The 26,617-nt window shown below is 42.8% G+C and overlaps 2 protein-coding genes and 1 long non-coding RNA gene across 6 annotated transcripts; 2 read left to right on the top strand and 1 right to left on the bottom strand.

Annotated features, from left to right (window-relative positions):
- The first annotated feature begins 233 nt into the window (after positions 1-233).
- LOC113012949 (transcription factor Spi-B-like) lies at positions 234-5,790 on the top strand. 4 transcript variants are annotated; one of them, XM_026153423.1, is made up of 6 exons: positions 234-631; positions 3,159-3,193; positions 3,875-4,082; positions 4,192-4,298; positions 4,592-4,739; positions 4,984-5,790. In XM_026153423.1, exons 2-6 carry the CDS (start codon positions 3,173-3,175, stop codon positions 5,289-5,291), a joined length of 792 nt encoding a protein of 263 aa, XP_026009208.1. In that variant the 5' UTR covers positions 234-631; positions 3,159-3,172; the 3' UTR covers positions 5,292-5,790. The 4 variants fall into 4 exon arrangements, with proteins under 4 accessions (XP_026009208.1, XP_026009210.1, XP_026009209.1 ...); XM_026153425.1 differs by having other exon boundaries at positions 234-641; XM_026153424.1 differs by lacking the exon at positions 234-631 and adding an exon at positions 1,802-2,970.
- A 74-nt stretch (positions 5,791-5,864) lies between these two features.
- On the top strand, positions 5,865-8,618 carry LOC113012942 (adenosine receptor A3). Its single transcript, XM_026153406.1, has 3 exons — positions 5,865-7,287; positions 7,377-7,840; positions 7,965-8,618. The coding sequence occupies exons 1-3, from the start codon at positions 6,752-6,754 to the stop codon at positions 8,135-8,137; spliced, it is 1,173 nt and encodes a 390-aa protein (XP_026009191.1). The 5' UTR covers positions 5,865-6,751; the 3' UTR covers positions 8,138-8,618.
- On the bottom strand, positions 8,472-16,483 carry LOC113012968 (uncharacterized). Its single transcript, XR_003270779.1, has 2 exons — positions 14,953-16,483; positions 8,472-14,770 (listed from the first exon to the last, which is right to left on the bottom strand). It is a non-coding gene; the product is annotated as an uncharacterized LOC113012968 (long non-coding RNA).
- Positions 16,484-26,617: the final 10,134 nt, after the last annotated feature.

Below are 26,617 nucleotides of genomic sequence, written 5' to 3'. Positions count from 1 at the left end.
GTTTGTTTTAATTGGTACATGAACTCTTACATATAATGGAAAACTTTTTTGTGAGATAGATAGATAGATAGATAGATAGATAGATAGATAGATAGATAGATAGATAGATAGATAGATAGATAGATAGATAGATAGATAGGTAGGTAGGTAGGTAGGTATCAGTTTCATGCAACAATCCTTACTATGGTATTTGTGTAACTGAGACCTCCTGAAACTGAAGGTTCATAAAAAAAGAATTATGATATTATGATACTGGTCATGGGATCTGTAAGCAAATATTCCTCATATATCCTTCTTCATTATAAAGACCACAGCCTACTCTGTCGTTTCTTTCTCACTTGTGGTTGTACTTTAATATAATATATGGAATATACTGTCAGCATCCTGAGAGTTAAAAAAAATTGGGATCACGTGCGTTAGGTACGAGAAATACTGCTGATCTTTCAAAGAAGATATGGCTCCCCCTTGCTGGACAGGTTTTTCTGGACTGATTCACTATTAATTTAAAACATGCACGTGTCCCTGCTGCAACACACCTGAATAAAATAAACAGGTCATTAGCAAAACTATAGAACTTGACTGCATGCTGAGGTGGCGACCCCTAACAATACTCAAGTAAATCTAAATAAATGTAAGTAAATGTAAGTGTTTGGAAAAATGTACTTCTAAAAGTACTTTTATTGCATGTTTATGTTTATGTTCATTCACTCATGAGATGCTGTAACAGGAATCAATGGCTGAATGGCCACATCAGCAAGCAGTCAAGTTCTGCAGTCTGGCTAATGCCCTAATTTTATTCAGTGTGCTGCAGCAGGGACGCGTGTAAAGAGCTCCCTCGAGGACTGTTTGACACCCCTGGTGTTGGACCATCGCTCTGGATTTAAGCAGCAGAAACATCTGACTGCAGATATCTTTAGTTAAGACGTTTCTGACTCTGAAAGCCAACCAAGTGTTTGCTCGTTCACTATGACATAATGACCCTCAATCGCCATGATCCCTGTGTACCCTGATCATTTACAGGGAATGTGCCTGTGGTAATATTTCAGTGTACTGAACATGTACACAGATCGATGACACGCTATAAAGTTATTGTCCAGATTCCCGGTGTTTTTATCGTGCTGTGATACCCACTGCTTCTACGGCTTCATATGCACCATATATCATTCATCCAAGCAGGCAATCGGCTGGATTTGTTACGACAGTGCTTATCATGAGTCAGTGGCCTTTGATAACACAGTTTGCTGCTTTGCTTCGTGCTTTTTTTGGATGTAGATGCTCATCATGTCCCAGCATGCCTTGCAGAACTACACTGTAAAAAGTTCATCAGTTTAACATTTGGTTAACATAAAGAATTGCTGACACTCCTGTTTATTCGCCACTAGAAAAAGAGTTTCGTGTCCTACTGGACTGTTTGCGGGACCTCAAATGAACACAGGTTAAACACACAGACACACACACAAAATAGCATTGGAATAAAGGCACTATCTGCTTTAATATTATCTACTCTTAACTTGGTTCGTTTGACCACTCAGACTGTTGTAGCGAACCTGACAGTGCACGCAGCAGACTCTAAGAGGTTGACAGGTTTGTTGTCACAGATCAAAAAAAAGCTTTGGGGAAATCCCTCTCCTATATACATCGTGCGAAAGAAAGCACATGTTGCGCTACAACACATGTTGTGTCCAGGAATCTACGCCTGAAATTTAAAAAAAACACACACACAACAAAAACAGCACAAAAAAGGAAGCAGCCACAATGCAGCGCACATCAAAAGCCACCTATGAATGACGCTGTTTTCTAAACCTGCGGGGTGATGTAATGCCTGCCGCTGTTTGCTTCCCTGCAATGGTTTATGAAGAACAATGTCATTGTGTAGGAGCATTCATTATCACTGTGATGACAAATAATTTCAGATTACAGTTACAGTTACAACTTTGTGGTTAAGTGAAACCAGCGGATTATCTGTGACACAGATGAGTTGTAACATTTTACTTTTACAGCACATTTTACCTTAACTGCATTGTCCTGAGGATGTGTAAAGTCTTTTAAGTGTTTTAAGAATTTTTTACTCTTTTTAACTCCAAGCATTGATAATTAAATCCTGGCATTTAGGCATTGGAAGTATGATATTCCCGAGGATTATTTTTCCTAGTTAGGATTAGATTTTTTTTAAGTAGTCCTGGAGACGGACCTTGCATAGAGAGCATGCCTTCACTCTTCTCTCACTTGATTTTATGCAAATGCACAGTTTTAACATAACGAATGCTGTAAATACAAAACGTCTGCAAATAAGTTTTAATGTGAGTCATAGTTCTGAAATTAGGGTACAGTACAAATGTCTAAATATCCTTAGATGTACTTACATCTACATGTTACTGTGCTCTAGAGAATCTGTTTTTCTGCAACAAATATAATGTGTAAAATACCCATCACTCATCATATTTATCATCAGATCATATTTTTTAACCTACTCATATGAGTTTCATGTTTGACCTCAACAGAAATATAAAATCAAAATAATATGGCCACATTATTGTCCTCCATGGCACCTCGTCTGTGCCAAATGAAATGATAAGAAACCACAGGCACACCGCAGGCTTTGACTCCCTTAAAATGTGAAACACTGACAATCTCCAAAAACAGGACAAACTTTATTGCTGACATTTAAACGTCTGTACATCTGAAAACAATTATAAAACCAGTGACTGTACAGTAGCACTTTGGATAATACTAACGTAAAAATTACATTGTATGAAGAGACAATAGATAGGCAAAATAAACCACTCCCCCCTTTTGACAGCCCTCACTGGCCAATGAGAGGGGGAGGAGGGCATGTGTGGATAGAGTATAAGAGAGATGACATCCAGGTGGAACATCACACAGGTGAGCATTCACATTCTGACATCTCCGCCTTTTAATGCCTGAGGATATTACTTTACTGCACCACACGCAGGAGTGCGCCTTCGACGGGTACGTCGATCTTTGCTGTGCTTATTCGCTCAAGTCAGCTTTTTTGTCGTTTCTTTTCATATGATGGTGTCTGATAAGTTAGAGAAGTGCTGTTGAGTTTATGTGTGACGGCTTCTTTCACTTCTCAGTTCATGTTTGACAAAGTTTTGACCACTGGCTCAACTGATGAGGTCGTCTTCTCTTTCCAGATCATCCTTTTGGTATGCTGACAGAAATGGAGACGGTGAGTTTGATCAGATTTTTTTGATACTTTCTCTATTTTTTGTTGGGCATTGTGTGAAGGAAGGAAAGGCATATTTATATATTTATAACTGGATCTGAGTGACAATGTGGTCTTAAATATTACCATGTCATCTATGTATAGACTGAGGGTAAAAGGCTACTGGAAAATGGGCTATGAAAAGCTAAGCCATATGGTACGGTTACCTGCATGTTATCTGTGGCCGTTAAAACACAAACACTTGCATAAATTTGCCAGTCAAACTAAAATACACATGCTTGCAGTGTTGTTCCTCGGCTCTTATCCAAAACACAAACCCTTCAGCACAGAGCTAGGATCAAATTCATTTCATTGGTGCGAGATTAAGTTTTGAAAATGTGTGCTATTTAAATTAATCCTATTATAACAATGAGCTGTGCTCCTTTTTTAGGGCTCTAAACAGAACGAGGCTCATTCAAAATTGATGAATGTGTCCGTCAGTGATCTTCAGATAGCAAAATCATTCACTGTGTGCATCACAGCACAACAGTGGCACACAACAGAACATCAATGGGCTTCATGAGAAGAAAGAAAGAAAACAAAACAAAATGGGTGTTATGTGTCATAGTAACGCCTCAGGCTATCACTGACAATAGATACAACAAATGCAAATGTTCATTATGTCCTGCCGTGTGTGTGTGTCAGATGGCTTATGCAACCGAGCTCAAGCTAAGTGGAGGCAGGGGAGCCTGGAGTGGAGTGGCTCCTTCCTCCTGCCCTGAGGTTGACCTGGAAGTCATCGAGGAGTACCTGCAGGAGCATTCACTGGAGGTCCAGCCTGCACACATGCCTGCATCACCTCTGACCTCAATGGGGCAACATATACACTCCCACCAAGGCAGCAGAATTATAGGTTAGTGTCATGATGGTAATGATGGCCGGGGGGGGAAGATAAGAGAGATGCCAGAGTGTGTCTGAGTGTGGATTATTTCTACATGTATCTCTTTTGTGTTTCTCTATAGAGAATAGTTGGTCAGGTCAGCATGCTTACGAGTGGCACTGTGGCTCTCACAGTGAGGAATACAGACAGCAGCCCCAAGCCTGGCCTAGTCCCCATGACAACCAGTGGGTAAGTTCAAGAACCTCAACTTCCTGGTAAATTTAGCCTTAATTATCTTTTTCATACTGTGTGAGAGGCACGATCAACTCGAAGTAGAATTTAGACTAACATGAGCCATTTCATTGGTGTTGTATATGATTTATAAAGATAGTTACACGTTTTTGTCTGTGTGTGTGTGTGTGTGTGTGTGTGTGTGCGTGCGTGCGTGCGTGTGTGTGTGTGTGTGTGTGTGTGTGTGTGTGTGTGTGTGTGTGTGTGTGTGTGTGTGTGTGTGTGTGTGTGTGTGTGTGTGTTCACCACAGGGACACATAGCATATTCCGATGAGGCATCTGGATACATTGACTCAGATTCCCAGTCCAGTAGCTCCCAGTACCAGGATTCGCCGTCACCATCCTCTGACACAGGGAGCAGGAAGGACAGAGATCCCCTGCCTCTTGCACCACTGTCAGGTAGAGTGGCACACACACACACACACACACACACACACACACACACACACACACACACACACACACACACACACACACACACACAGACATAGACAGAACCACATTTGAACATGTGTGTAAGAACTAAAACTCTCAACAGCCTACAAATACCAAACGTCTCCCACACAGCATTCTGTTTTCATGCACGCACATATGAGACAGTGTTACCTCATATTTGTATTTACATCCCCTTTTTCCTCCTAAGGAAAGAGGAAGGAGCGGCTGTTCCAGTTCCTGTTTGAGATGCTTCAGACGCCATCGATGCGTAGCTGCATCTGGTGGGTCCAGTCCTCCTCTGGCACATTTCAGTTCTCTTCCCAAAACAAGGAGAGCCTGGCCCAGCTGTGGGGTCGGCGAAAGGGGAATCGCAAGCCCATGACGTACCAGAAGATGGCACGGGCTCTAAGGAACTACTCTCGCACAGGCGAGATTCACAAAGTTAAACGGAAGCTCACTTACCGCTTTGATGAGAAGACGCTAAAATGTCTACAGGGAGACTCAAATACAAAGTAGAAACAATGAGTCTATGTTAGCATAGAAATAGAATAAGGACAAAGGATGTCAAGGGAAATCACTTTGGGTGTCCCATGAATCTCGTGTCTGCTTATTATAGTTCTGTGGCATTTTGAATAACAAATGAATACTGAGTATTTGAAAGCCAGAAGCGGATGCACCGTAGCTCAGAGTCAGTTATACATACAGACCCACATTGTATTCAGTGTGAGGGGAAGAACTGTAAATGCAAACTTCAGGTACAGGCTAGGTGGGAGAGGTGATCTGGCTTTTATCATGTAAATCGAAAAGGTTATTGTAGAACATCTACTTTATAAGTAGAACTTAAATCCTTCAAATAAAAGTAGCATATTTCTCTTCTTTGTGTGTGATTCTGTATCGCAGATATTTAGCAGATACAGTTTACAATCATCTTCTTCATTTTGGTTAAGAAAACATGATCTGTTTGTGTCAAAAATGTCTTTTTTATGATAAAATAAATCTGCACATATTTTCAGAACATCTGACTATATGCTTGTGTGTGTGTGTAAAATGCTAAAGATAACCCGCACAGTGCATGTGGCTGAAATAAACACAGACATGGACGGACAGACCTGCACCCACAGCCAAAATTGTATGCAAAGTGAGCATGCAGGGAAAAACCGCCACTAAAAACAGACGTGTTAATCAGTAACATCTAAAGAGTTTGCACACACAGAAGCGAGCACACACAGATACACACCCTAACTTTGATGAGAAGTAGACTTTTTTTTCTATAAAGCTGCCAAACTGAGTGTCAATCCCAAGTTAAATAAACAATAGTACCTATTGTACTATTGTACTAGTACTTGATTTATAGAACACACTCACAGGTTTTGTTCCAGTAGTTTCTTCGTGCCACATTTGCAATGTCAGGTAGTAAAAGTGACTCATTGGTGTATCATGTATTGTATTTCTGCATGATTTTGACCTGTTTCGATACTTTCATTCCAAAAGAAAGGCAGAAAAGAAATTCTACCTTTTCCTGAAATCCACGTTTCCTTTACTGCGGTTACCAAGTACCTCGTGGCTTAAAATTTAACAGTCAAAACTAAGATCTACTCTTGTAGATCATTCTCTCCACTAGTAAAGACTAGTGATTTTTATCCTTAAGCTGTAAGGCTCAGAGTAAAATGCAACTGTAATAGAAATTCAGTCAGGTAATAAATATAACCATTATATGTCATTAAAAACCTTTGTCTTTATGGGACTTTTGTTTGCATGAAAGCTTTCGCTTTTGATTCATTTGATACGTGTTGCTGAGGACACATCTCTACTTGGACTTGTCGTAACAGAACTTTTAAATGTCATCTTGCTGCAACTCCAACTTTCCTTCACCCCCCACAGCACGAAACACACCCCTTTTGTGGAAAAGCCACATTTACATTATTGGGAGTAGGGAAAGGCTCTTCACTTACTGATGAAATACAGATGGCGTCTCCATGGAGTGCATGCCTGTTGTTCGTGCACGTACAAGCGCATGCATGTTCGCATATAAAAAGTGTCAGCTCAGTGCCTTTGTTGCTAAATTGAAGCGAAAAGCAACAAGAGACAAACCATCGAATGTGTTGGATGTTACTCAGCTGCCTTCGAGGAAACTCGTTCTGTCATTCGTAACAGCTTCTGGTTGTCTTGCTCTAATGGCTGAATGGAGCTGGGTGGCCTACACAGTACTGGAAGTGCTTATTGCTGCAGCATGTTGCTTTGGTAACGTGTTGGTGATGTGTGCTGTGTGTTTCGGTATCCGGGATTCCCTTCGGGAACCGACATTCTGCTTCCTCGTGTCCTTGGCAGTGGCTGACTTCCTTGTGGGTGTGGCCGCTGTGCCCCTTGCAGTATTATTGGATGGCTGGGTGAGTCTAATCCCTGAGTTGTGCCTGCTTCTCAGCTGTGTTGTGCTGGTGTTGACGCAGGCATCTGTGCTGTCACTGCTAGCAATTGCTGTGGACCGATACCTGCGGTTGCACACACCACTCAGGTGAGGTGAACTCTGGGTCTCCTGTTTTGTGAGTGAACACTGTGATATTTTCAGGTTTTCCCTTTTATTGTGCTTTATCCCTCTTTCAGATACAAAGCCTTGGCCACACAAAGGCACACATGGATCGGCGTGTCTGTTTGCTGGATGCTTTCATGTCTCCTTGGCTTCACTCCTCTATTCGGCTGGCACAATTACTCCTCCCCAGCATCTGATTCTACCAACACATCTTCCACTTCTTTCATCCGTCCGCCGTGCACTTTCCTCTCAGTTATCTCCCTCCCTTTCATGGTCTACTTCAACTTTCTCGGATGTGTCATGGCACCCCTGCTGGTCATGACCCTCCTCTACACTCGAATCTTTTGGAGCCTACAGGGACGTCTAAAGGACAGCTGCCCTCAGTCCCGGGCCTCTCTGCTCAGGGAGAAGAGGCTGGCCTGCTCCCTGGCTCTCGTCCTCATCTTGTTTGCTGGCTGCTGGATTCCTCTCCACCTGATGAACTGTCTGCTGTTGTTTCAAGGCCCTCAGGCTGTCACACAGGGAACGCTCTATACAGGCAGGTGACAGTACTTTTTCTAGCCCTTACGCAGTTTGCAGCTGGTTGTTAAATATTCGAGAGCATGTGACTCATTAACACCACTTGCTGTGAAATGTAACACTAGCCAATCCAAATGTTCCAGGTATTCTCCTGTCTCACGCCAACTCAGCAGTCAACCCTGTGATCTATGCCTGTCGCATTCCAAAGATCCAGCAGGCCTACGGTCAATTATGGAGGCGCTTCCTTGCGTGGTTAAACTGTTGCCATCGGGAAAAAGCAGGTTCGCAGGTCATTAACATGCAGCTGAGCCATTAACATACACATCTGGATAAAGATGGAAAAGCAGTCTCCAATAAGGGGCCTTTTGGACTTTGTCAGGAAGTTTGTATCTGCTCATAGAGTCTGTGTTCAACCATCATGTAAAGCTTTATTAAAGCGAATCACATAGACTGGGGAAAGAAGCCAGTTGAGTGTAATTTCCATTTATGGATATTTGTGCAAACTTTATTCTACAGATAGCAATTTCCTGTGTCTCCACTAGAGGGCGGCACACACTAACCATCGGCACAGCTCCTGTTCGACGACAATCACAACTGCAGTGTGTGACAAATAATTTCAAGCTGCCATTCACTGATTTTTGGACAACTTATTTAAGACAAATGTGACTTTATTAAAATGTACATCTTTTAAAAGCACATAAGTTAACACTTCCAGTCAATTCAACACTAATCATGCTGCGTGTCTTCCTCCTCCTTTTTTATTATATCTGGCAATAAACGTCATACTTGAGCCATGAGCATGTGTTGTATGTTCCTCAGTGTGCAGCGAGCTCCTCAGGGAAGGCAATAGACTGTATAGTTATCACCTGAGCAGGGTGCAGTCCCACCCACCAAACTATACAACCTACTACCTCACCCTGTCAGAGCCCAAGTCAAACACACCCCAGGTTCACCTTTCTAAAAATGTTGGGCCTATTTACCTGCTCGGCGTGAAAACAAGAATAAGACTGCTGAAAGCTCGTGTTTTTGCTTGGAGACGGCAGTCGGCGAGCGGCTGACTCGGCTGTCTCTTGGGAAAGACAGTAGATTGTATAGTTATTTAAAAAAGAGGTTACACAACCCCACAACTATTCAATCTACTACCTCAGCTCCAAGGACAGCATCCACGTTGCTTCAACATCGAAGATCCGCAAAGGTATCCTTCCTGCAACGGCACAAAGAAAGAAAGCGCTCAATAATAATAACTAACTCACTGAAATCATCTGGTTATTCAAGTTTTATTCTCGTGTACTTTTAAAAGTTACATTTTTCACAATATCTTCGAGTGACGTGTTGAAATTCAACCTCTGCAAAAAGCAGCCTCGTTGCATTTTTGCTTTTGTTCTCCGTGTCTGTTTTATTTGGTTTAAAATAGGTACGGCTCAACGTCACGAGTGAAAGTGCTCACGCCCTCACGCCAACAAGTCTTCAACTGCCAAGATTTGGAGAAACATTTATCGCTTCTAAACAAAAGAAGATCCTCACGATCGACCCCGTTTTTCTGTAACGTCTTTAAGAAACACGTTCCGCTAAAATAAATCAGAGGCAAATCATTTTAACGGTGAGTGGACGACGGAAAGTGAGAGCACTAATGTGTGAAAGCCCAACAAACAACTCACTGGCTTCCTGAGACTCTGGCATGTGATCGAAAGAGAGAAAAAAAGCGAGCTGCTCGATTCTGTGCCAGGAATCCTCCGTTTTCGCCAAAAACTGAGCTCATTGCAGCGGCTATCCCTGTGCAGGCTGGCTGCTGCTCCTCAGACGGAGGTACACACACAGATGCCTGCAAATATGGCTTCCACCAGCTGCCTCTCATTGAATACAAAGCTGGGATTCTGCCCCCCAAAACACAACAACGAAACACAAAATGGCGTCTTGCACATCGGCCATTTTAGGTCTGCTTTAAAACACTGTAAGGGTCTACCTTTTAGGTTTTTCGTGAGCTTGCTGCATCGTGATGAAGAAAGCACAGCTGTTCTATCAGGAGTGATGGAGAGTCAGTCCTGTGCCAACACTAAGGCGAAGCCAAAAGAGCCAGACGACACTCTATCACGGAGCGAGAGGGAAACTCTAACTTTACTTATCAGGCAGCTGGACGAAGCCACGACCGCGTGCAGCATGTTTCTGTCCGTGTAATGTTTCAGTAGCACCCTCACAGAGCGGGCAGGCATTTTGCTCTGTTAAAGTTTGATTCATTTGGGAAGTCGTTGCTTCTCCTTCAGCCATTACCAGTTAAACTATTGCTAAACATGAGATAAAGATTAGCTCCGTGCACATCAGGTTGACATGCCAGTAACTGCGGGGTTAATGAGTGGCAGACAAACGCCAGGCCGGGGCCTCAGACTAACAGAGATGAGGTTAGAAGGTACACCGCCTGCATAAATTAGCATACAGCCACGACCCCTGAGACTTGGTCCAGACCAGCCTATAGTTAGCATGCAGTAGACCCTGCTAGACTGACTACAGAAGACCAGACAGACAGAATGGGTGGGGGTGCGCTGGCGTGACGCCCGACTCTGTCACCACGCCAGTGACAGATCTATGGGCTCTGCTTAGTCGCCAAGAAACGTCCCCCGACTGCAGCCGCGTTCGGAGGACGAGGCTGATACGACACAGCGCTCTCGGAGAAATGGGTCAAGTTAACGAAGATTTAACAAGACATCCGAGTAGGAAAACATGCACACAATAAATGCTGGTGGGGAGTTCTGTGCTTTCTGGGTTAATTGTGCAAAACCGGAGTCGACGCGGTCAGTCACGTGCCGGGCGCAGATATTTTCCGTGGCGCTTACAGCAGGTACGTACGTCCCGGCTGGCCCGATAACTTTTTCTTGAAAATAAACGCAGCTCTCGTCTGCGGGGCAGCTGGAGGAACTTGGAGAAATCTGGCCTTCTGAGCTAATCCCATCTGCCTATCAGACAGACTGTGCATCTGTCACAGCAGAATCACGGCTGAATGTTTGTAAATTCACAGCGGCGGTTTCAGTGTAAGCCAAGAAACGTGGGCCTTGTCCACTCGTACCCTCTGATAACACGACTCTGCTGTGACCAACCAGGATGTGTTTTTCTGGAGGCGATTTCCTGCTTCGGCCTTGTCATCCTTCTCTGGGTGACAGTCACACGTGTATTTCGAGGTTTCCAAAAGCCTCTGACAGTTTGAGCTCTTTGGCATCACTTTTCTCTATAAAGCCCACAGAATAAAATTTCAACATCAAGTCTTTTTATACCAGTTACTAAACTGGGAGGCCTTTTTAAGAAACACTTTGCCTTCATTGTGTTTTTAGAAAGAAGCCAAAGTGGACTTTTGTGGACCGCAGACTAAAATCAGAATGGATGGTTTAATGTTTTAATGGACATATTGACCACGCCGTGCCCGCTCATTTTGTCCTCTCTTCTTTCTTTCTAAACATGTCGATGTCAAACAAAGAGCAAACGCCATTAAAACGGCGAGCAAAGGGAACCAGGTTTTACAAACTTCACGTCTCCACATTAAAACAAACAGAAACCCACGTGAAAAAAAGGATTAAGAATATAATGGAAACCAGCCTTAGCTCCTCTCCTCCACTGACGGGAGGATTCAGACTTTGTCCCCCACCGGGCGATTTATTCCTTGTCCGATGCAAACAACGTAAACACGCGGGTTAATTATCGAATCTCAGAACACTCGCAGCATACCCAGTTGCCAACAAAAGTCCTCAAAATTGGAGCAGATTATCGCAGGAAGCAGAGGCAGGAAAACACCTATTGGCTCGCCTGGTCCCTCGGTCCGCGAGACAGAATGAATGTTTGGCACAGACACAACGGACGGGGCACCACACCATTGGTACAGGTTCTTGTGTGTTTCTCTCTCTTTCGCTCTCTGAGCTTTGTGCCAAGAATGGACAGAGTCTGTGTGCCAGGCAGAATTTCAATAAGGGGAGTAAGGAGGTGGAGGTGGTGGTTAAAGAGGGGGAGGAGCGGTGGCGTTGATGGAGGAAGTAAGCCACAATAGATGGCAGAGTGAAGAATTCCCCGACTGACTGCTTGTCTAACTCACGTCCATTCTTACTGATCCTCTTAAAAGCACCATGGTGACTTTATCACACAAGCTTTCATCCTCCCACTCTCTCAGGAACGTCCTGCATTAGAGGACGAAGGAGCACTGAGCCTCTACCATCCCACTTGGCATGGTGCCCGCTCTGATGTTCTGTATATCCTCATTAGCTAGGCACAACACACAGCTCACGCTCGCATGTATGCAGAGATATGCTGCCATATGTGTGTACTAACACAACCGTACACTGGTACAGACAACACAGCACAGTTGCTCAAACTGTGGGCATTAAAGGAGCTCAGTTGATCTTGATTAGATGAATGGTAATTAAATAAAAAGGCTTCCAGGCTTTTGCGATCAGTGTTTTGGTTTTGTGCAGTAGATGGCTGCACAGACAAATGCTGAACTGACATGAGTCAGCCTGAGCGCTGGATAAACATGCTGGACAGTTTGTTTGAGGAAAAGATATATGACCCAGATACGCCAAGAGCATATGGGAGTCACTGTGCTGACTATCAGCTTCCAACAACAACCTGACCCATAGATACACATATAGACAAGGAGCTATGGCTGACAGGCCAAACAGCCAATCTGCAGGCTTGGGCTGTGTGGACAGTCCTCCAAGTAGTCGAATGACTAGTGTGTGTCTCTAAAATCTCCGAATGAAGAAAGGTCGCTTTCCTCCTCTCCATCTACTTTCTCTGTCCTCTCATCTCCACTTGTCTATGCTTTTGCTAATGTGCTAATGAGATGTGTGGTTACCATGGTTTCAAATGTTTCTGATAGCTCAGAATCCTGGCCTTGCATGTCGCTACACGCCCACATGTTAGAGCATTTACAAATGCCACACGGTGCAGACTGTACACAAGCATGCACGTATACAGCATATAATCACAAACACTTGGAAAGGTATGCCCTTTCAAAGCCAGTGCATGTGTGCGCGTGTGCATGTGCATATTTGTGCACATGCACACAAAGAGAATGCGTGCAAAAGTGCAAAGCAGTGTATGTCAGGACGAAACAGCTGCAGCTTCCTGCATGAGAAGAGAAACTTCCTGTTGCTTCGCTCCAAACCGCGGTCGGTCAGCCAAGATATCAACCAATCAGCTATGTCGAGGCTGAATGAAGGAAGTAAGCCTGACTGCCTCTAGGAGAAAAACTCAGAAGCATTATGAGGCAACACGATAAGTTCATCTGAGGATACGAGAGGGGCGGGGAAAGAGCACTCCCACTCCTACCTCTCTTTCTATCTCTGTAACTTTTGATCTCTATATTTTTTCAAGCCCTTTTTCCTCTTAACGTTTGTCTTTCTTTAGTACCACATTTTGATATGCAAAAAATCCAAAAAACAAACAAACAAAAACTAGTTTACTTTTGTTATGCAGCCATTTGCCACTTTATGCGAAAGATAAGCATTCAGAAAAAATAGAGACTTGACAGAGTAGCATAGCCGCTAATTGTGAGGGGTATGATGAAAAGGTCTGATGGTGTTCACTGTTTACACGTGGCATGAAGGCGCCATTTTAACACCAACCCATATTTAGATGCAATATGCAGCTCTGGCATAAAGTTGTCCAGTTAGGTTCCTAATTACATGTACAGTAAGCAGATATTTCAATGTAATATCTGACCAACTAAATTTGGTTAAATTATTGCAACGGCTCTTGGTCAATATGCACAGTCGCTTGTCTAATTCAAGTGCAGTGTTCTGGTCTCTGACATACAGCTGTAATCAAAATTACCCTTATATACGACAGTTTTACATGTTGCCTAAATACACACCAGTCACACAAATGCTACCGCTCATCTTTAAATTTCTTCTTCTCATGTGGCGTGTCAAAAAACAACAACAACAACAAAACCAAATAAAACAAAACATTCGTCTCACTACTGAAAAAACCTTTTTCTTTACAGCATCGTCAGTTTCATTTCTGCCCAATGCTTCCTCTGAAATGTAAAGTATATAAAGATGTTAATGACGCAGTGTTGTAGCAGCTACCTTTTGGCAAACAGACACAACTCTAGACTGAAAAAGCATAAAACTGGACACACAACTGCACCAGCAAACATGTTTCTGTGAAACTTCTGCCATATATCAGACTTTTTACAGTGGCTAGAAACAAAGGAAGTAAATATTGTCCTTATATTATCTCTATCGCCATGGCCCCGGATGATAAGAGATTTGTGCCTCACTCGTCCCATAACAGCTCTTCAACACTGGTTAGCACCTATACTTACACTAACCTGAAGCTTACAACCATTCTCAAGCCACACAACCCTCTGAGGTCAGTGAGTAACCAAGAAGGCCTGTCGTCCCTCCTACCAGTCTCCACAGAGACACCTGTTCAATACAGAAAACCACAGAAAATACTGTTGACCCCCCCGTCAGAGCCTGCTGTCCTGCGGCAAAGAGGGGTTCAGGTTAAGACAGAAAGAGATAGAAACACCAGGGGAAAGAAGACTGTCAGCAGGGAGTCGCAGTGTCCCTCTGAGCTCTAGAAAAGTTTCTCCTGTCATGTACATTGAGCCAAAATGGCGCCGAGGAGAGTGCGGCGTGGCAACCGATAACAACAGACAACGTTTAGGAGAAAGACCACGATAAAGGACAGAGAACAGGGCGAGAGGAACTCGGGGAGACAGACTGCAGGGAAAAGGTGTCACAGGATTAAAAAAAGGGAAATACCTGAAGCCTGTAGTGAGCGGCGGGCTGGGCCGGACGACTGACGGAGAAGAGGGCCGTGATGGCGGGAAGAAGGGAAAAGAGAGGAGTAGAGCACACCCTCTGAGAGCTACACCCCCTTCCCACAATCCCCTCCTACTGGCGTGAGTGCGTCTGTCCGTACACGAGGTGACAGAGGGACGTCTGCTCACACACAGCCACTGTGACACACACGCGAAAAGAAAATACATACACACACAAACGACAATATCAAACACACCAACAGCAAAGAGGTCCAAAACAGACCAGCAGTAGACTTGCATTACTGTCAGTGGCGTATAACCAAAACAGAGTCAAACACGAGAAGACGCCAACAACAGAGGAGTTAAGAACACAGACATACACATAATCAAATCACCAGCCTTTGGATCACCCTCTGCTCTGCCCTGTGCTGTGTTTGCCTCGGTCTGCCAGCCCACTTTGGCACCGCTGCCAAGAGGGAAGGAGAGAGAAAGGAGGGGAGGACGGGAGGAGGTGGGGGGTGCAGAGACACAGAAAGAGGAAGGGAGTGACATGCTGTAGCGAGAGAAGGAACAGAAAGAGGAGGAGTCCGAGAAAAGAGTTAAGACTGAGAGTGTGCCACAGAAAGACAAGGAAACAAAGTACGAGAAGAAACGTCAAGTGTCGTGAGCCGACGCGGCGACACAAAACAGTCCGGTATCGGCTAACGTACACCTTTATTATCCAATATCCAAAACGCACCTCTGTCCACATACCCCACTCATACTATCCTGCAGCAACAGACAGATGGCGAGAGAGACAAGCAGATCCCGACACTTCTGCCATATTGTTGCATCTCACCATGTTCATACAGTCAATAGATTTTTTTTAAAGAAGCTCAAACTGGCTTGAGATTTCTTATATACGCTGTTGGACTTTTGTTTTTCAAGTTCTCTCACCAGAAAAAGGATTCCTGGCAGACTTCCTGTCTTTTTTGACATCTCTGTTCTGCCCGTTTTTCTTTGCGTCTCCCCTCAATCCGTCCTCTCTCCCTCCATTGGGGATAATATCAGCCCTCGTGAGAGGGAGGGCTTTGAGAGAGTTCAGCTAAATGAATCAATGAGCAGGGAGGGTGGATACTTTCCCCCCCTGCCTTTGGCATCCTTCCCAGGTTTCCCTTTGCTTTCTCACCCGAGCATGATAGTTCAACACCAATGCAGATCTTGGATCAGCGAGCTGTCGCCTCTAGATGACCTCAATCATTAGGAGAGAAAACATAAATCCATCTGCTCATTAATGGCCGACCTTCTCTGTAGCCAGCTTGCGGGCCAATCATTGGTGCTGAAGCGGGTATCCCAAGCCGAGCCAACCAATCAGCACTCACCTCTGAGCTGATGTCATTTTGAAAATACTGAGTGTAACTCTAAAAAAACCCAGGAACACTCTTCTACCATTCGATTCAAGCAACCAATTACAGACAAAAAGCAAAGCTTGTTTCGAGTGAAACGCCTAATTCGTTGTCGCAGCTGCTGTAATAATAGCGGCGGAGTCCTCTGACTGGCCAAACAGATACCAACACACACATTACCAGAGGCTTCTCTCAGTCTTCAAACACCAACTGCGGACACAAAGCAGACCACAATAGCCCAGCTTCTCTGCTTGAACACCACAAGTCTTTTCTCAAAGACAGGACAATGGACGCACACACACATACACACACGTTCATACTGTACACACGCACGCACACACACACGTGGTGTGAAGAATCCGGTTCTTCTATGGAGGCTCAGATTCAGGCAGCAGGTTGGACAGCCCCTCAACCCTGACGTCACGTCTCCTTTGTTGTTTATGAATTTATTTCTCTCCTCAGCTGAACTCTCTGAACTCAAAGTCCCCACACCCCTCCATTACTTCCCTCCCGCCCTGTCCTCAAGCCCTACATTTACCCCCTGCCAACAAAGGCGGGCAAATACAGTATGGCTTTAACAAGGAAGAAGAAAAGAAAAGGAGAGACGGGCAGAAGGCAGACACAGAGACGCGAGACAGAAAGATCGAGAGAAAGGAGCTCAGATGTCTTTCTCACTTTTTCTTTTCCTCCTTTTCTTCTTCGATCGCTCTCCGTGTGTCTTCCTGCTTGGCTTGTAAAAGTTTCAGCTGCGAGGCGGGCCGGCCTCTTTTGGCAGCCCTCCAACTCTCGACTCTCCTGTCCCCCTGCAAGAGAGAAAAGGAAGGGAGGACAAATATAGTCACAGCTAGACGGCACTGTAAAGTTGTAGATACAGATGCACTCTAAATGCACAGCAGGTTTTTCTTACACACACTTCACACTAATCCATAAAGGAAGAAAGCACCGTGGGGCATTTTGTCAACATTTGCCACCAGTTTTCAGTAAAGCATAATCCAGCGGATAATAAGTAAACTACAAGCTAATCACTGTGTGAGCCACCGTGTGTATTTTCAAAAGGCACATTGTGATGTTTGCCTGCCTTTAACTGGCTCTGCCAGCTGAATTTGATAACTGTGTGTTTTGGTGTTCACACCCAGTTCACACAAGGACGCGCCGCCCGTTTTATTTCTCCTGGTATCAATAACCTGAGCAACTCGGGTGCTTGCATGCACAGTTATATTTACTGTAGCACACAAAAACCTCTACCTGCCAAATATTTGCATTAATTCAAAACACATAACCTGTGTAAATGGGCCCTGTTTCAAAGTCTAGGCAGACACACACACAGACACACACACAAGACTGACAAGTTACACTGTTACTGATTTACTCACCTTGGTTTTCGTGCAAGATCACACACACCGATACTTCTAATGCTGATGTATTTACTCATAAACTGTATCCTAATCAATTAAAAAATGAACTTATATTGTGCTTTACTACTTACTATATACTTTATAACAGGTCAGGCTTATTTACAGGTTAAGTATCTTCTCTTAATATAGGTTAAAAAAATTTAAATAGATATTTATTAATTTTTTCTGATCTACATAAGAAAATACAAAATCATATTTATATTTCGACATTTAACAAATAGGGTTAACTTAAGTAAAACATGTTATATATAGCTGCTCAAAAAAACATAAATCATAAATCAACATGAAGAGTAGATTTAAGAGGCCTTAGCCTCAGAATTATTACATTCCCTCTTCTATTATGTGTAAGGATAAACTTAGCTACTGATTATGAAATGTGAAATACTGTAAATGTTTATTGAATGCTGGTCTACAGTCCGTGACCTTAGCGCAACATTGAGTCACCTTCAGCTAACTTATCTCTAAAAACTAAATGTAGCTTCTCCAGTAGCTCCTTATTAAACTAGATGTTGAAGAGCATTTTAAACACAGAAATTTTTAAACAAAATAAATAAATAAATTTAAAAAACGCCAAAATAAAAGTTCACGTTTCCTAAAATGACAGATAAAGTTTGCGCTCACCTGTGGGAGACTCTAGAGGAGAGAAACAGAGGCTAGCCCCACTAGCTTGTAGCCTGACTGTAACTTATATAGGGATGAAAGGGGTCGCCAAAGGGGCTGGACATGTGGGCCTATATGAGCAGGTGTAACCCAGCAGTTAAAATAGGAAATAGTAAATAAAAAACGTAAGCGTGAGGTTAATTTGTATAAAAGAGCATCTCAACAAACACGAGCAGCTCACTGACTGTGGTCAAAGTACCGTTTTTTTGTACTTTGTTCAATGGAGATTGATGTGGCGCTCCATCTAGTGGTAAAAGGGGGTAAATGCATACACTCTTTGGCTGAAGATGTATCATTGTGGACCACTTAATTTTCTGATTTTTATTTTTCTTACAGGACGATATTGCATGTTTTAGCTTAGATAAACAGAACTGTATATTTCATTAATAGTGTTAATAGTAACGGTGTGTGGGGGAGGGATTTCTAAAGGTCCGTTCCTATGCAGCACACAATGGCTTTAGAAGGTGAGTAAAAGTTAGTATGAGGAATAATACATGTAAAACTTACCAAAACTTGCTTGGTTAGATTAGCTTGAATAGTTTCCAGGGTAGATGCATTCAAAATTGCATTGTGCATTTCCTGCCATTCAAGAAAGTTTCCATTATCAAGTGTTTCCTACAATCCGGAATAATCTAGCCTCCAGCACTCTGAGTGTGGATGAGTATTGAAGGATAAGAGAGAGAGAGGCTTATTCAAGATAATTTAATTAAAAACATGCAACACAAAAGCAATGACAAAAAATGAAATAATAAAATGAATGAAAATGAAACATAAATAATTTAGTCATTGCATTAGGTTAGTAATGTCAAAGCCCAAGGGAAGAAACTACTGGTGGCATGCTACTTGTGTGCAGCTTGTCAAATGGCAGCAAGGCAAACAGGTTGTGACTGGCTATTTAGCCTACTTGCAGTAACGGAATAGAAAATATAATCTTTTAAAAAATGGAGAACCTCTTCAAAGTTCATAATAGCTATCCCTTTTGTTTTGAATTTTATACCTCCACCTTTCTGCTCAGTCACTCTGAAGTGTTTCTAAAAGCTCAGTGAAAAATGAAATACCTGATCTCCACTTCAGCCGGAGTCCTCACTGGGAAAGGATAGCACTTTGTAAAGGCAGGCTGAGATGCAGACATGTTTGCACATGTCAAAATTAAACCAGGAAAATTCAGCCAATGTTTTAAAAAAGAATCTTACTGCTGCTGCGTAGTTTTCTCTCTGATGTCTATCACCAAGCACCAAATGTTTCTCAGTCACTGTGACTTGCACAAATCATCCAGATCGGTTTTGAAATCTTAGATTTTTACCATCAGATTTCTGGTAATGCCATTCTTCCTAATTCATCTACAACTAAAAGATCAAGCATATTCATGCGTTTCCTAAAATCAGAGGGCTAATTAAAAACAAAACAAACCCACAATTTGCCACTTATTTCTTTGGTCAATGCAACTGACAGCTGTCATGCTGTCCTTTTAAAATACCCATGACTAAGGTGCTACTGCCCTCCAGTGGCCACATGAAAGGACAACCCCAGACCAAGATGCTGTCAGGGGGTTAAAAGTTCTCTTGTCCCTACTGGCCCTGCGCTTCTTCTTGTTCACCGTTCCTGGGAGTTTAGTTATGCTCAGCCTTTCCTTTTCTTATGTGACATTTGAGCCATACATTTTAGCATTAAAGAATCCAACCAGATACAGAGAGGGCAGGTAGATAGGTCTTAGGGGGGCACAGTTGGGGGTCCTGCCCCAGAAATATATTCATTTCCTGCCTTCTCCTGGGTTTTTGCAAACCCATTTTTCCTGCCTCTGTTTTTCTCTAATCTAAGAAAAGCACAAAACACTGACACCAGGTGGCAGTTTAGTATATACTAAATACACTGCATTGGTGCCCCCAGGCACAAAAACCTTAAGAAATGCACAAAACAAGGTGAGCCAATAGTTTCCTTAGGGCAAGGCACCTCATTAGTTATCAAAATGAATACCAAGCAGCACAAAGCAGCATGCGTCTTCCAATTGTATATTGCGATTCAATTAAAATAGCCCATGTCACTTGTTATACGAGCCCCCTCAGTGATCCTAAGGCAGATGCCCATTTGGACCTGGTAGCTAATTCAGTCTTAGTATCTATGTAGGGGAGACCGGGGATAGTTGTAACATTTTTGACATTTCTGTCTGTAAATTGGAGCTCTTTTAAGGTAGTGGATTCAAAATGTAATGCAAAGTATTTACATGTCTCTGCTATTAAATAGTGCAGCTATTTTCTCTGCAGCACAATTACCCATTGCATGGTATGGTCTCAAACACAAAGAGTGAAATGTTACAATTAACCCCATAGTCTGGGTTAGTTGTAACACATCCTGGGGTAAAATGTAACACAATGAAATAAGGGTACTAACAAAACATTAACATGTAATCTTTGTTTATTCAACACATGAATGCACTTACATCCATTTATGTAGCTGTGTGTGTGTGTGTGACAGAATGCAGAAATCTAACTTTGAACATATTCCAACCCCCCAAAAAAGACAAATTATGGAATTTTCTGCAACTGAATATTTCCTTAATTTTGGTTGGTCTTCCTTGAGTTTGGCCTCATTGGCTCAGTGGGCATTATAACCTACAACTCTTGCACCAATTTTGAACATAACAATGAAGCTGAAAAAATGTAGTTGTTCACCAGCATCGCAATTCCATTACTTTTTATCATGGCTTACCTTGGTGTGGTTTGCAAAGTGCTTCAGAAAGATGAGGAAATCTGTTTCTTGCACCCATCCTGATTTATTTCCACTACCAGTACTTCCTACTGGTCCATCTCTGACACAGTGGTCTGCATAATGTATGTGTGGGAACACAAACAGTGGAGGAATTGTGTTGCCAATGGCATTAACCGCATATACAAAAGCGACCAGTGAACCTCTCTCTGCTGATGTCGTTGCCCCAACTTGTTTAATATAAGTTAAAGTAATAGTGTGGTAACATCTGCATTATTGTTACAACTAACCCAGACTGTTGCTGTTACAACTGACCCAGACTCCTATAGCCATGAACTCGCTAACATTACAGCCAACGGCTAAAACATTAGCACTAAAGACCTACACAGAATATATCCCCATAGACATACAAATAACATAATTCAAGTTTGATGAGTTTAACTGCAAAGCAGATAATGCTATTACAAATTGAAATAAAGTAGAAAAATTTACTTTTTGGCATACAAATGACTTTTTTTCATGTTAAATTGTCTGTGTTTGACAAAATGTGCTGATTTTTCACATGTGATAGCAGAACTGAATCGGGCATGCACAGGATGAGTCACATCATTTGAAACTTAGCCCTGATTGGAGAAATTGGAAGTGTTACAACTGACCCACGTAACAACTATCCCCGGTCTCCCCTACATTACTTTGCATCTTTTCATCATTCTGACTAAGTAACAACACAGTGGTAAACCGTTTCCTCAAAACAAAAGGGCAACAATGTTGAACCTCTTGGCCAGCTGAACCCTGGGTTTCCTTCAAAGACATTTTTGTTGTTGCACCGATGGTTTGTTGATTATTCTGAAACAAACCATAGGTGCAGATTTAGCGGCCATGCTCTGTCTCTCTGTACTGGCCATGTGATTGACTGCTGACCTTGTCGGGGCATTACGACTACCACCTTCCTCATATCTCCCTGCTATCCCACCAGGAGTCTGATGTCCGGGGAGGAGTTTGCCTTGGGACCCACAAAACTTTTGCGTGTGTGCGTTTCGACGCCACGCCTCTGCCTCCGTGCGTTTTCCTCCGCGCGTTGATTTCATACCAAACTCATACTTTGCATTCCGCCTTTTTCTGTCAAACGCAGCTGTTTTGCCCTGGAAATACTCCCGAATCACGAGGCTACTTTTCTACAGAAAAAAGGGGCACACAACAAAACGCGTGTGCCTGTAGGAGCGGGGCAGGAGAGCCGTTGTGAGGTGAGTGTGCTCTCATATAGTTCTTTGTTGTGTGTAGCAACTTTTCATGCTGCAGCAGCTGCTTCGCTTCGAGTGTGCTGGAAGTTTTGGGATATTTGACATATTTCGCATTTTCCCGCTGTGCCTGTAGTGATTCAGGGACTCACGTGTTTAGCAGGGAATTCCTCTAATATTTACTCAAGCATTCGTTCTGTATTCGGCTAGTTTAATGCGTCTCTCAGACTTAGTTTGCAGTTTATTGCAGTATTATTAGCTCCCAAGCTAGCCAACTAGCATGTCAGTTCGAGTGTGTTAGCGGTGGCTTGCTGGTTATATATCCACTGAAAAACAGAAAATAACTGGTCGATAGCATACAATGACTACCACTGGAAGTGCTTGTGTGCGGTTTTTAGGAACTTTTATGGACAGTTAGTTGGAAGTTTTTCCGCTTTGGGGATCAAAGGGATATTTTGCCAACTCACACTCGGCTAAACCGCTTCCAAGCGTTCACCGTGATTTCATTTTCCCCCTGCATGCTCGCAGATGGGACTCATTTCTTGCTGCTGTGAAAGTTGTATCAACATGTGAAACTAAGAGTCGTAGGAGTTTCAAAGGAAAGGCCATGGGAGAATTTACAGCATATGTGTGTGATCTGATTGCTTTGTTAAAATTGTGTAAGATGTGACCATGTTAAGGTTATCCGAGTGTTTAAAAGAGTCGATCGGTTTACTGTCTATATCCATAAAGCCTCTCGGTACTGTAGTAGTCAGTGTGCAAAGAGTTCATAGAAATCTGTGAAGTTTTGGTTGTTCATAATGTCGACGGTGCTCCACTGGGAGCAGTAGACAGCCCCTAATGTGCATGACTTTTCGGTGTTCGCTGATCTCATAGCTTTATTTAGCTCAATGCTGTACTGGCCTCCTCGTTGCACTAAAACACCTGACCTTTTGACCACGGGTGCTATATTGAAACAGGCAGAGCCAGCAACATATGTGCTCTGTGGCCAGTATCCTAACTTTGCATCACCACTGCTCTTGACAAATCTGTGGCCATGACAGCTCATCCGATTTCAGAACTCCTAACCAAACTGCACAGCAATGCTCCCAGTGCTGGTAATGCAAGTCTGTGATTGTGGTGTATGTGTTACATCAGCACTAGGTTTGATTATTTAAGCCAAGTTTCCCCCTGGGATTTGTTAAACCGTCTGTGAGCTCCCCACCATGCTAAAGAAAAGGGTATTAGATGATTGACGCCCCCCCTTAATCAAATGCATAAACTAAGTTAACGTTAGAGTAAATTGTCATAAACATAATTTTTGTCATTACACCAACTAAGGTCATACTTCATGTTAACACATTTAGACTTCCTGTGTGAAAAATCTCCGTTTCTGATTATTACATGTGTGTGCTGCTTATAACTTTGTATATACAGAGTGTCTGTTTTTTAAAATGTATATTTAAATGTGTGTTGCCTGGTAGCCTCACATCTGCCTACAGTATCTTCCACTAATGAAAAACGTGAAAATGATGAGTAATATTTTTTGACATTCCAGAAATGTATCTTAGTAGTTATGTATTAAAGTAGTTCGATTTAATTTATTTATTTAGTTTTAGCAGTTTAGTGGTATAGACACTTTACTAGGCAACACCATTTGCTTAGCTGTCTAGTATGCCACATATGCTGACAGTATTTTCAATACTAGAGTCAAGTCATTCACATGGACAAACCATGATGACACCATATGTCATGTTGATATCATGCTGATGTCATGTTCCTGTCCTGCTCGTGCTGATATCTTATATTGGTCAGGCTCTACTTACTATACAGTTAGCTGACCTGAAATGTATGTAACCTAAATCCCACTGAAGAATATAGGAAACTTCCTTCCTTCTGTCTTATTAATCCTAATCAACCAGAAGCTCGGGCTTTAGACTGTTCTATATGCTTTGTTACACACACACACACACACACACACACACACACACACACACACACACACACACACACACACACACACTTTGATTTCTGTCAGGGAGAGGGGATATCTCTAATGTGGTCATCTCAAGGGCACAACTAGCTTAGAGCATGGAAGCCCCTCCCACCTTCTGTTTGGATGGAAAGGCCAATCAGAAGAAAGTTGGCTTAAATGGAGGGTGACCTAAAGGAGGAGAAGGTGGAGGTAGAAGGGCCTGCTTTAGACATGACGAGGGGATGCACTGAGGGGCTTCACTAAGGCTCATTTTAAGATAAATAACAATTGTTTTTCAAATCATGACTCATGCAAAGCTACTCTTGTTGTGGTCATTATAATCTTTTTGTCTGTGAACATGAAAAGCAATATGACATCATGATGAGTTTGTTCCAGTCAGGACAAAGAAACACCTTCCCAGTTGCAGACGTCCCACAGTAGAGCTTTCAGGACAATCGCATCCCACCTCCCTCGAATATCAAAATGTTCTTTTAGACTTTGTGCTTGCCTGACCACCCCGCTAGGCCTTTCTGATCTCTATGGCAACAGCTCAGTCCAGTCAGTAGTGATTGAAACCGGGAAGGCCCTGCACACAGTGTGCAGAATAAACCCACCACAGCAGGGGAAGCTCAGCGACCACACTGATCCTCTGTGGTTCCTCTGTGGCAGGGACCATATTAACCACACTCTGGAAAACATTACACACCAGGCAACATTCATGTCGCATATGTGTGTCTGTGTTTGAAGAGACTTGGAGCATCTTCAACAATAACAAAAGAATGTGTAATTTCCTTATGTGGCCTACACAGCCAAGGTTGGAGTCTTCTAAAGTTTGTGTTGCCTTTTAGGCTAGTTTCTGTGTAATGAACAGCTAAGAAAAAGGAATAGCTGGTCTCATCTTCACTAAGCGCAGTCAGTTAAATATTTAATGTATTACATCTTGTGATCTCATCTTAATAGTGACACATCCTGGTAGTGTCCTTCTTGACCCTGGATAGTGTCTTTAAACATTTATAAACCCTTAATATTTTAGCTTGTCACTTGTTAGGTCTTTGACCACGGGTGCCAGAACTATTAATACACACCGTACCCATGGACGCTGTAAACAGCTCAAAGTGAATCTGATCTCGCTCTTGGTGTGTAGACACTTGTAGTCGGAGAAATCTGTCGCTATTCTCAACAGCCGCAAAGTTGATCTCAGTCTCGTCCATCCATCATGATGTCAGTGATGTGGATTAACAAAACAAGGTGTGTGGTTTAATTTTCTTGAGCTGTCAGTGTGCCTCAGATTCCCTGTGTTAAAAATAACAAGTTTAAAAACAATGAAACAATTTCTTTTTTTTAGCAAAATGCTTTATACACTGCTGATCTAACTTAAGTTTTGGGGGGTTTTCTGTTCACATGAACGGATTAAGAGTAAGGAAATAAGCTCTTAAACCTGTACTACATTTTAATATGGGAAAAGTGTCCAAAACGTCATGTTTTACTTGTTGTGGAAACCTCGTTCCCCTTCTCTAGGCTGCATACTACAGTCTAAAGATGTTCTGTGCTTTTAACTGCTTAGGTTGTCCACGTTTGGCATTACAAAATAATGTACATGCATGGCGACTACACTTAGGTTTGTTCAACTGCTCAGTAACGGAGCTATCTAATCAGGCAAGCGCATGGCAGTAATGCATTTAGGCAAGTAGAAATGTTCAAAGCAAGTATCAAAATGGGGATGAAAGATGATTAAAGTGACTGTGAACAGACAGGCTTGTCTGAGGATTTCAGAAACTGCAGATTATTGTCAGATAAAGGGAAAATGCCTTGTTGATGTCAGAGGCCAGATGAGAATGGTCAGACTGCTTTGAGCTGATAAGAAGGTAACAGGAACTCAAATAACCACTTGTTACAGCCAAGGTTTGCAGAACATCATCTCTGAACATGCAGCACATTGAACCTTAAAGAAGTGGGCCTACAATACCACTTTGAGTGTTTCTATTAGCTAAGAACAGGAAAGCAAGGCTAAAGTTCACACAGACTCACGTAAACAACATGAAAGCACGGGTCCACCCTGCCTCGTAACAATTCGTGGTGTAACTGTCTGGAGGGTGTTTTCTTAGCTCACTCTAGGCTTGAATGGGTGAATGAGGCAACTTGCATGAAGCACTTCAGGTGCTCAGGTACAGAAGAAAAAGCACTCTATAAGAACCGACGTGACGCTTAAAATGTCCTTAACTGCAAAAATGAATTAGCTGTGCACAGTTTACAGTTTTTTTGTATAGGACAGAAAACGGCTGCATCCGTTTCTCAAAATCTTGCTGCTTGCAATGCAGTGTAGCTGTGACAACAACAAATCTGTTTCCTAATCATGTTTTGGCTTCAACATGGAAGGAAACATGTTAAAACCAGGGTTCAGGGTAAGTTTTGTAACAAGTATTTGTATATTTTTGTTAGTCCTGGATAAGGGCTTTTCCTCAGTTGCCTGTATTTCTGCCTATTGGTTTAAATTTTAAATTCAAGCTGAGTGTAATTGTGTGAATAGTATAAAAGTGAAAGTGTGCACTTCTCTCTATTGCTCTCTGGCCTCTTCATTTGTGAGGAGGGCAGACAGACAAAATGGAGAAACCTTCTTACAGCCACCACGCCCCCCAAAAAGCATAACACTGTAACACTAACGTGTCAGATCCAGTTTAGCGGATCTGTTC

This window comes from Astatotilapia calliptera, chromosome 20 (assembly GCF_900246225.1).
Source record: "Astatotilapia calliptera chromosome 20, fAstCal1.2, whole genome shotgun sequence".
Taxonomy (NCBI): Eukaryota; Metazoa; Chordata; class Actinopteri; order Cichliformes; family Cichlidae; genus Astatotilapia; species Astatotilapia calliptera.
Note: the sequence above shows the minus strand (reverse complement) of the source record. Positions and strands in the feature narration are given on the sequence as shown.

Coding starts and splice junctions, on each gene's coding strand:
- LOC113012949 (XM_026153422.1), top strand. CDS start 3,740: ATGGGCTTCATGAGAAGAAAGAAAGAAAACAAAACAAAATGGGTGTTA. Junction 4,299..4,591: donor GTCCCCATGACAACCAGTGG/GTAAGTTCAAGA, acceptor TGTTCACCACAG/GGACACATAGCATATTCCGA. Junction 4,740..4,983: donor GCCTCTTGCACCACTGTCAG/GTAGAGTGGCAC, acceptor TTTCCTCCTAAG/GAAAGAGGAAGGAGCGGCTG.
- LOC113012942 (XM_026153406.1), top strand. CDS start 6,752: ATGGAGTGCATGCCTGTTGTTCGTGCACGTACAAGCGCATGCATGTTC. Junction 7,288..7,376: donor CGGTTGCACACACCACTCAG/GTGAGGTGAACT, acceptor TCCCTCTTTCAG/ATACAAAGCCTTGGCCACAC. Junction 7,841..7,964: donor ACAGGGAACGCTCTATACAG/GCAGGTGACAGT, acceptor CAAATGTTCCAG/GTATTCTCCTGTCTCACGCC.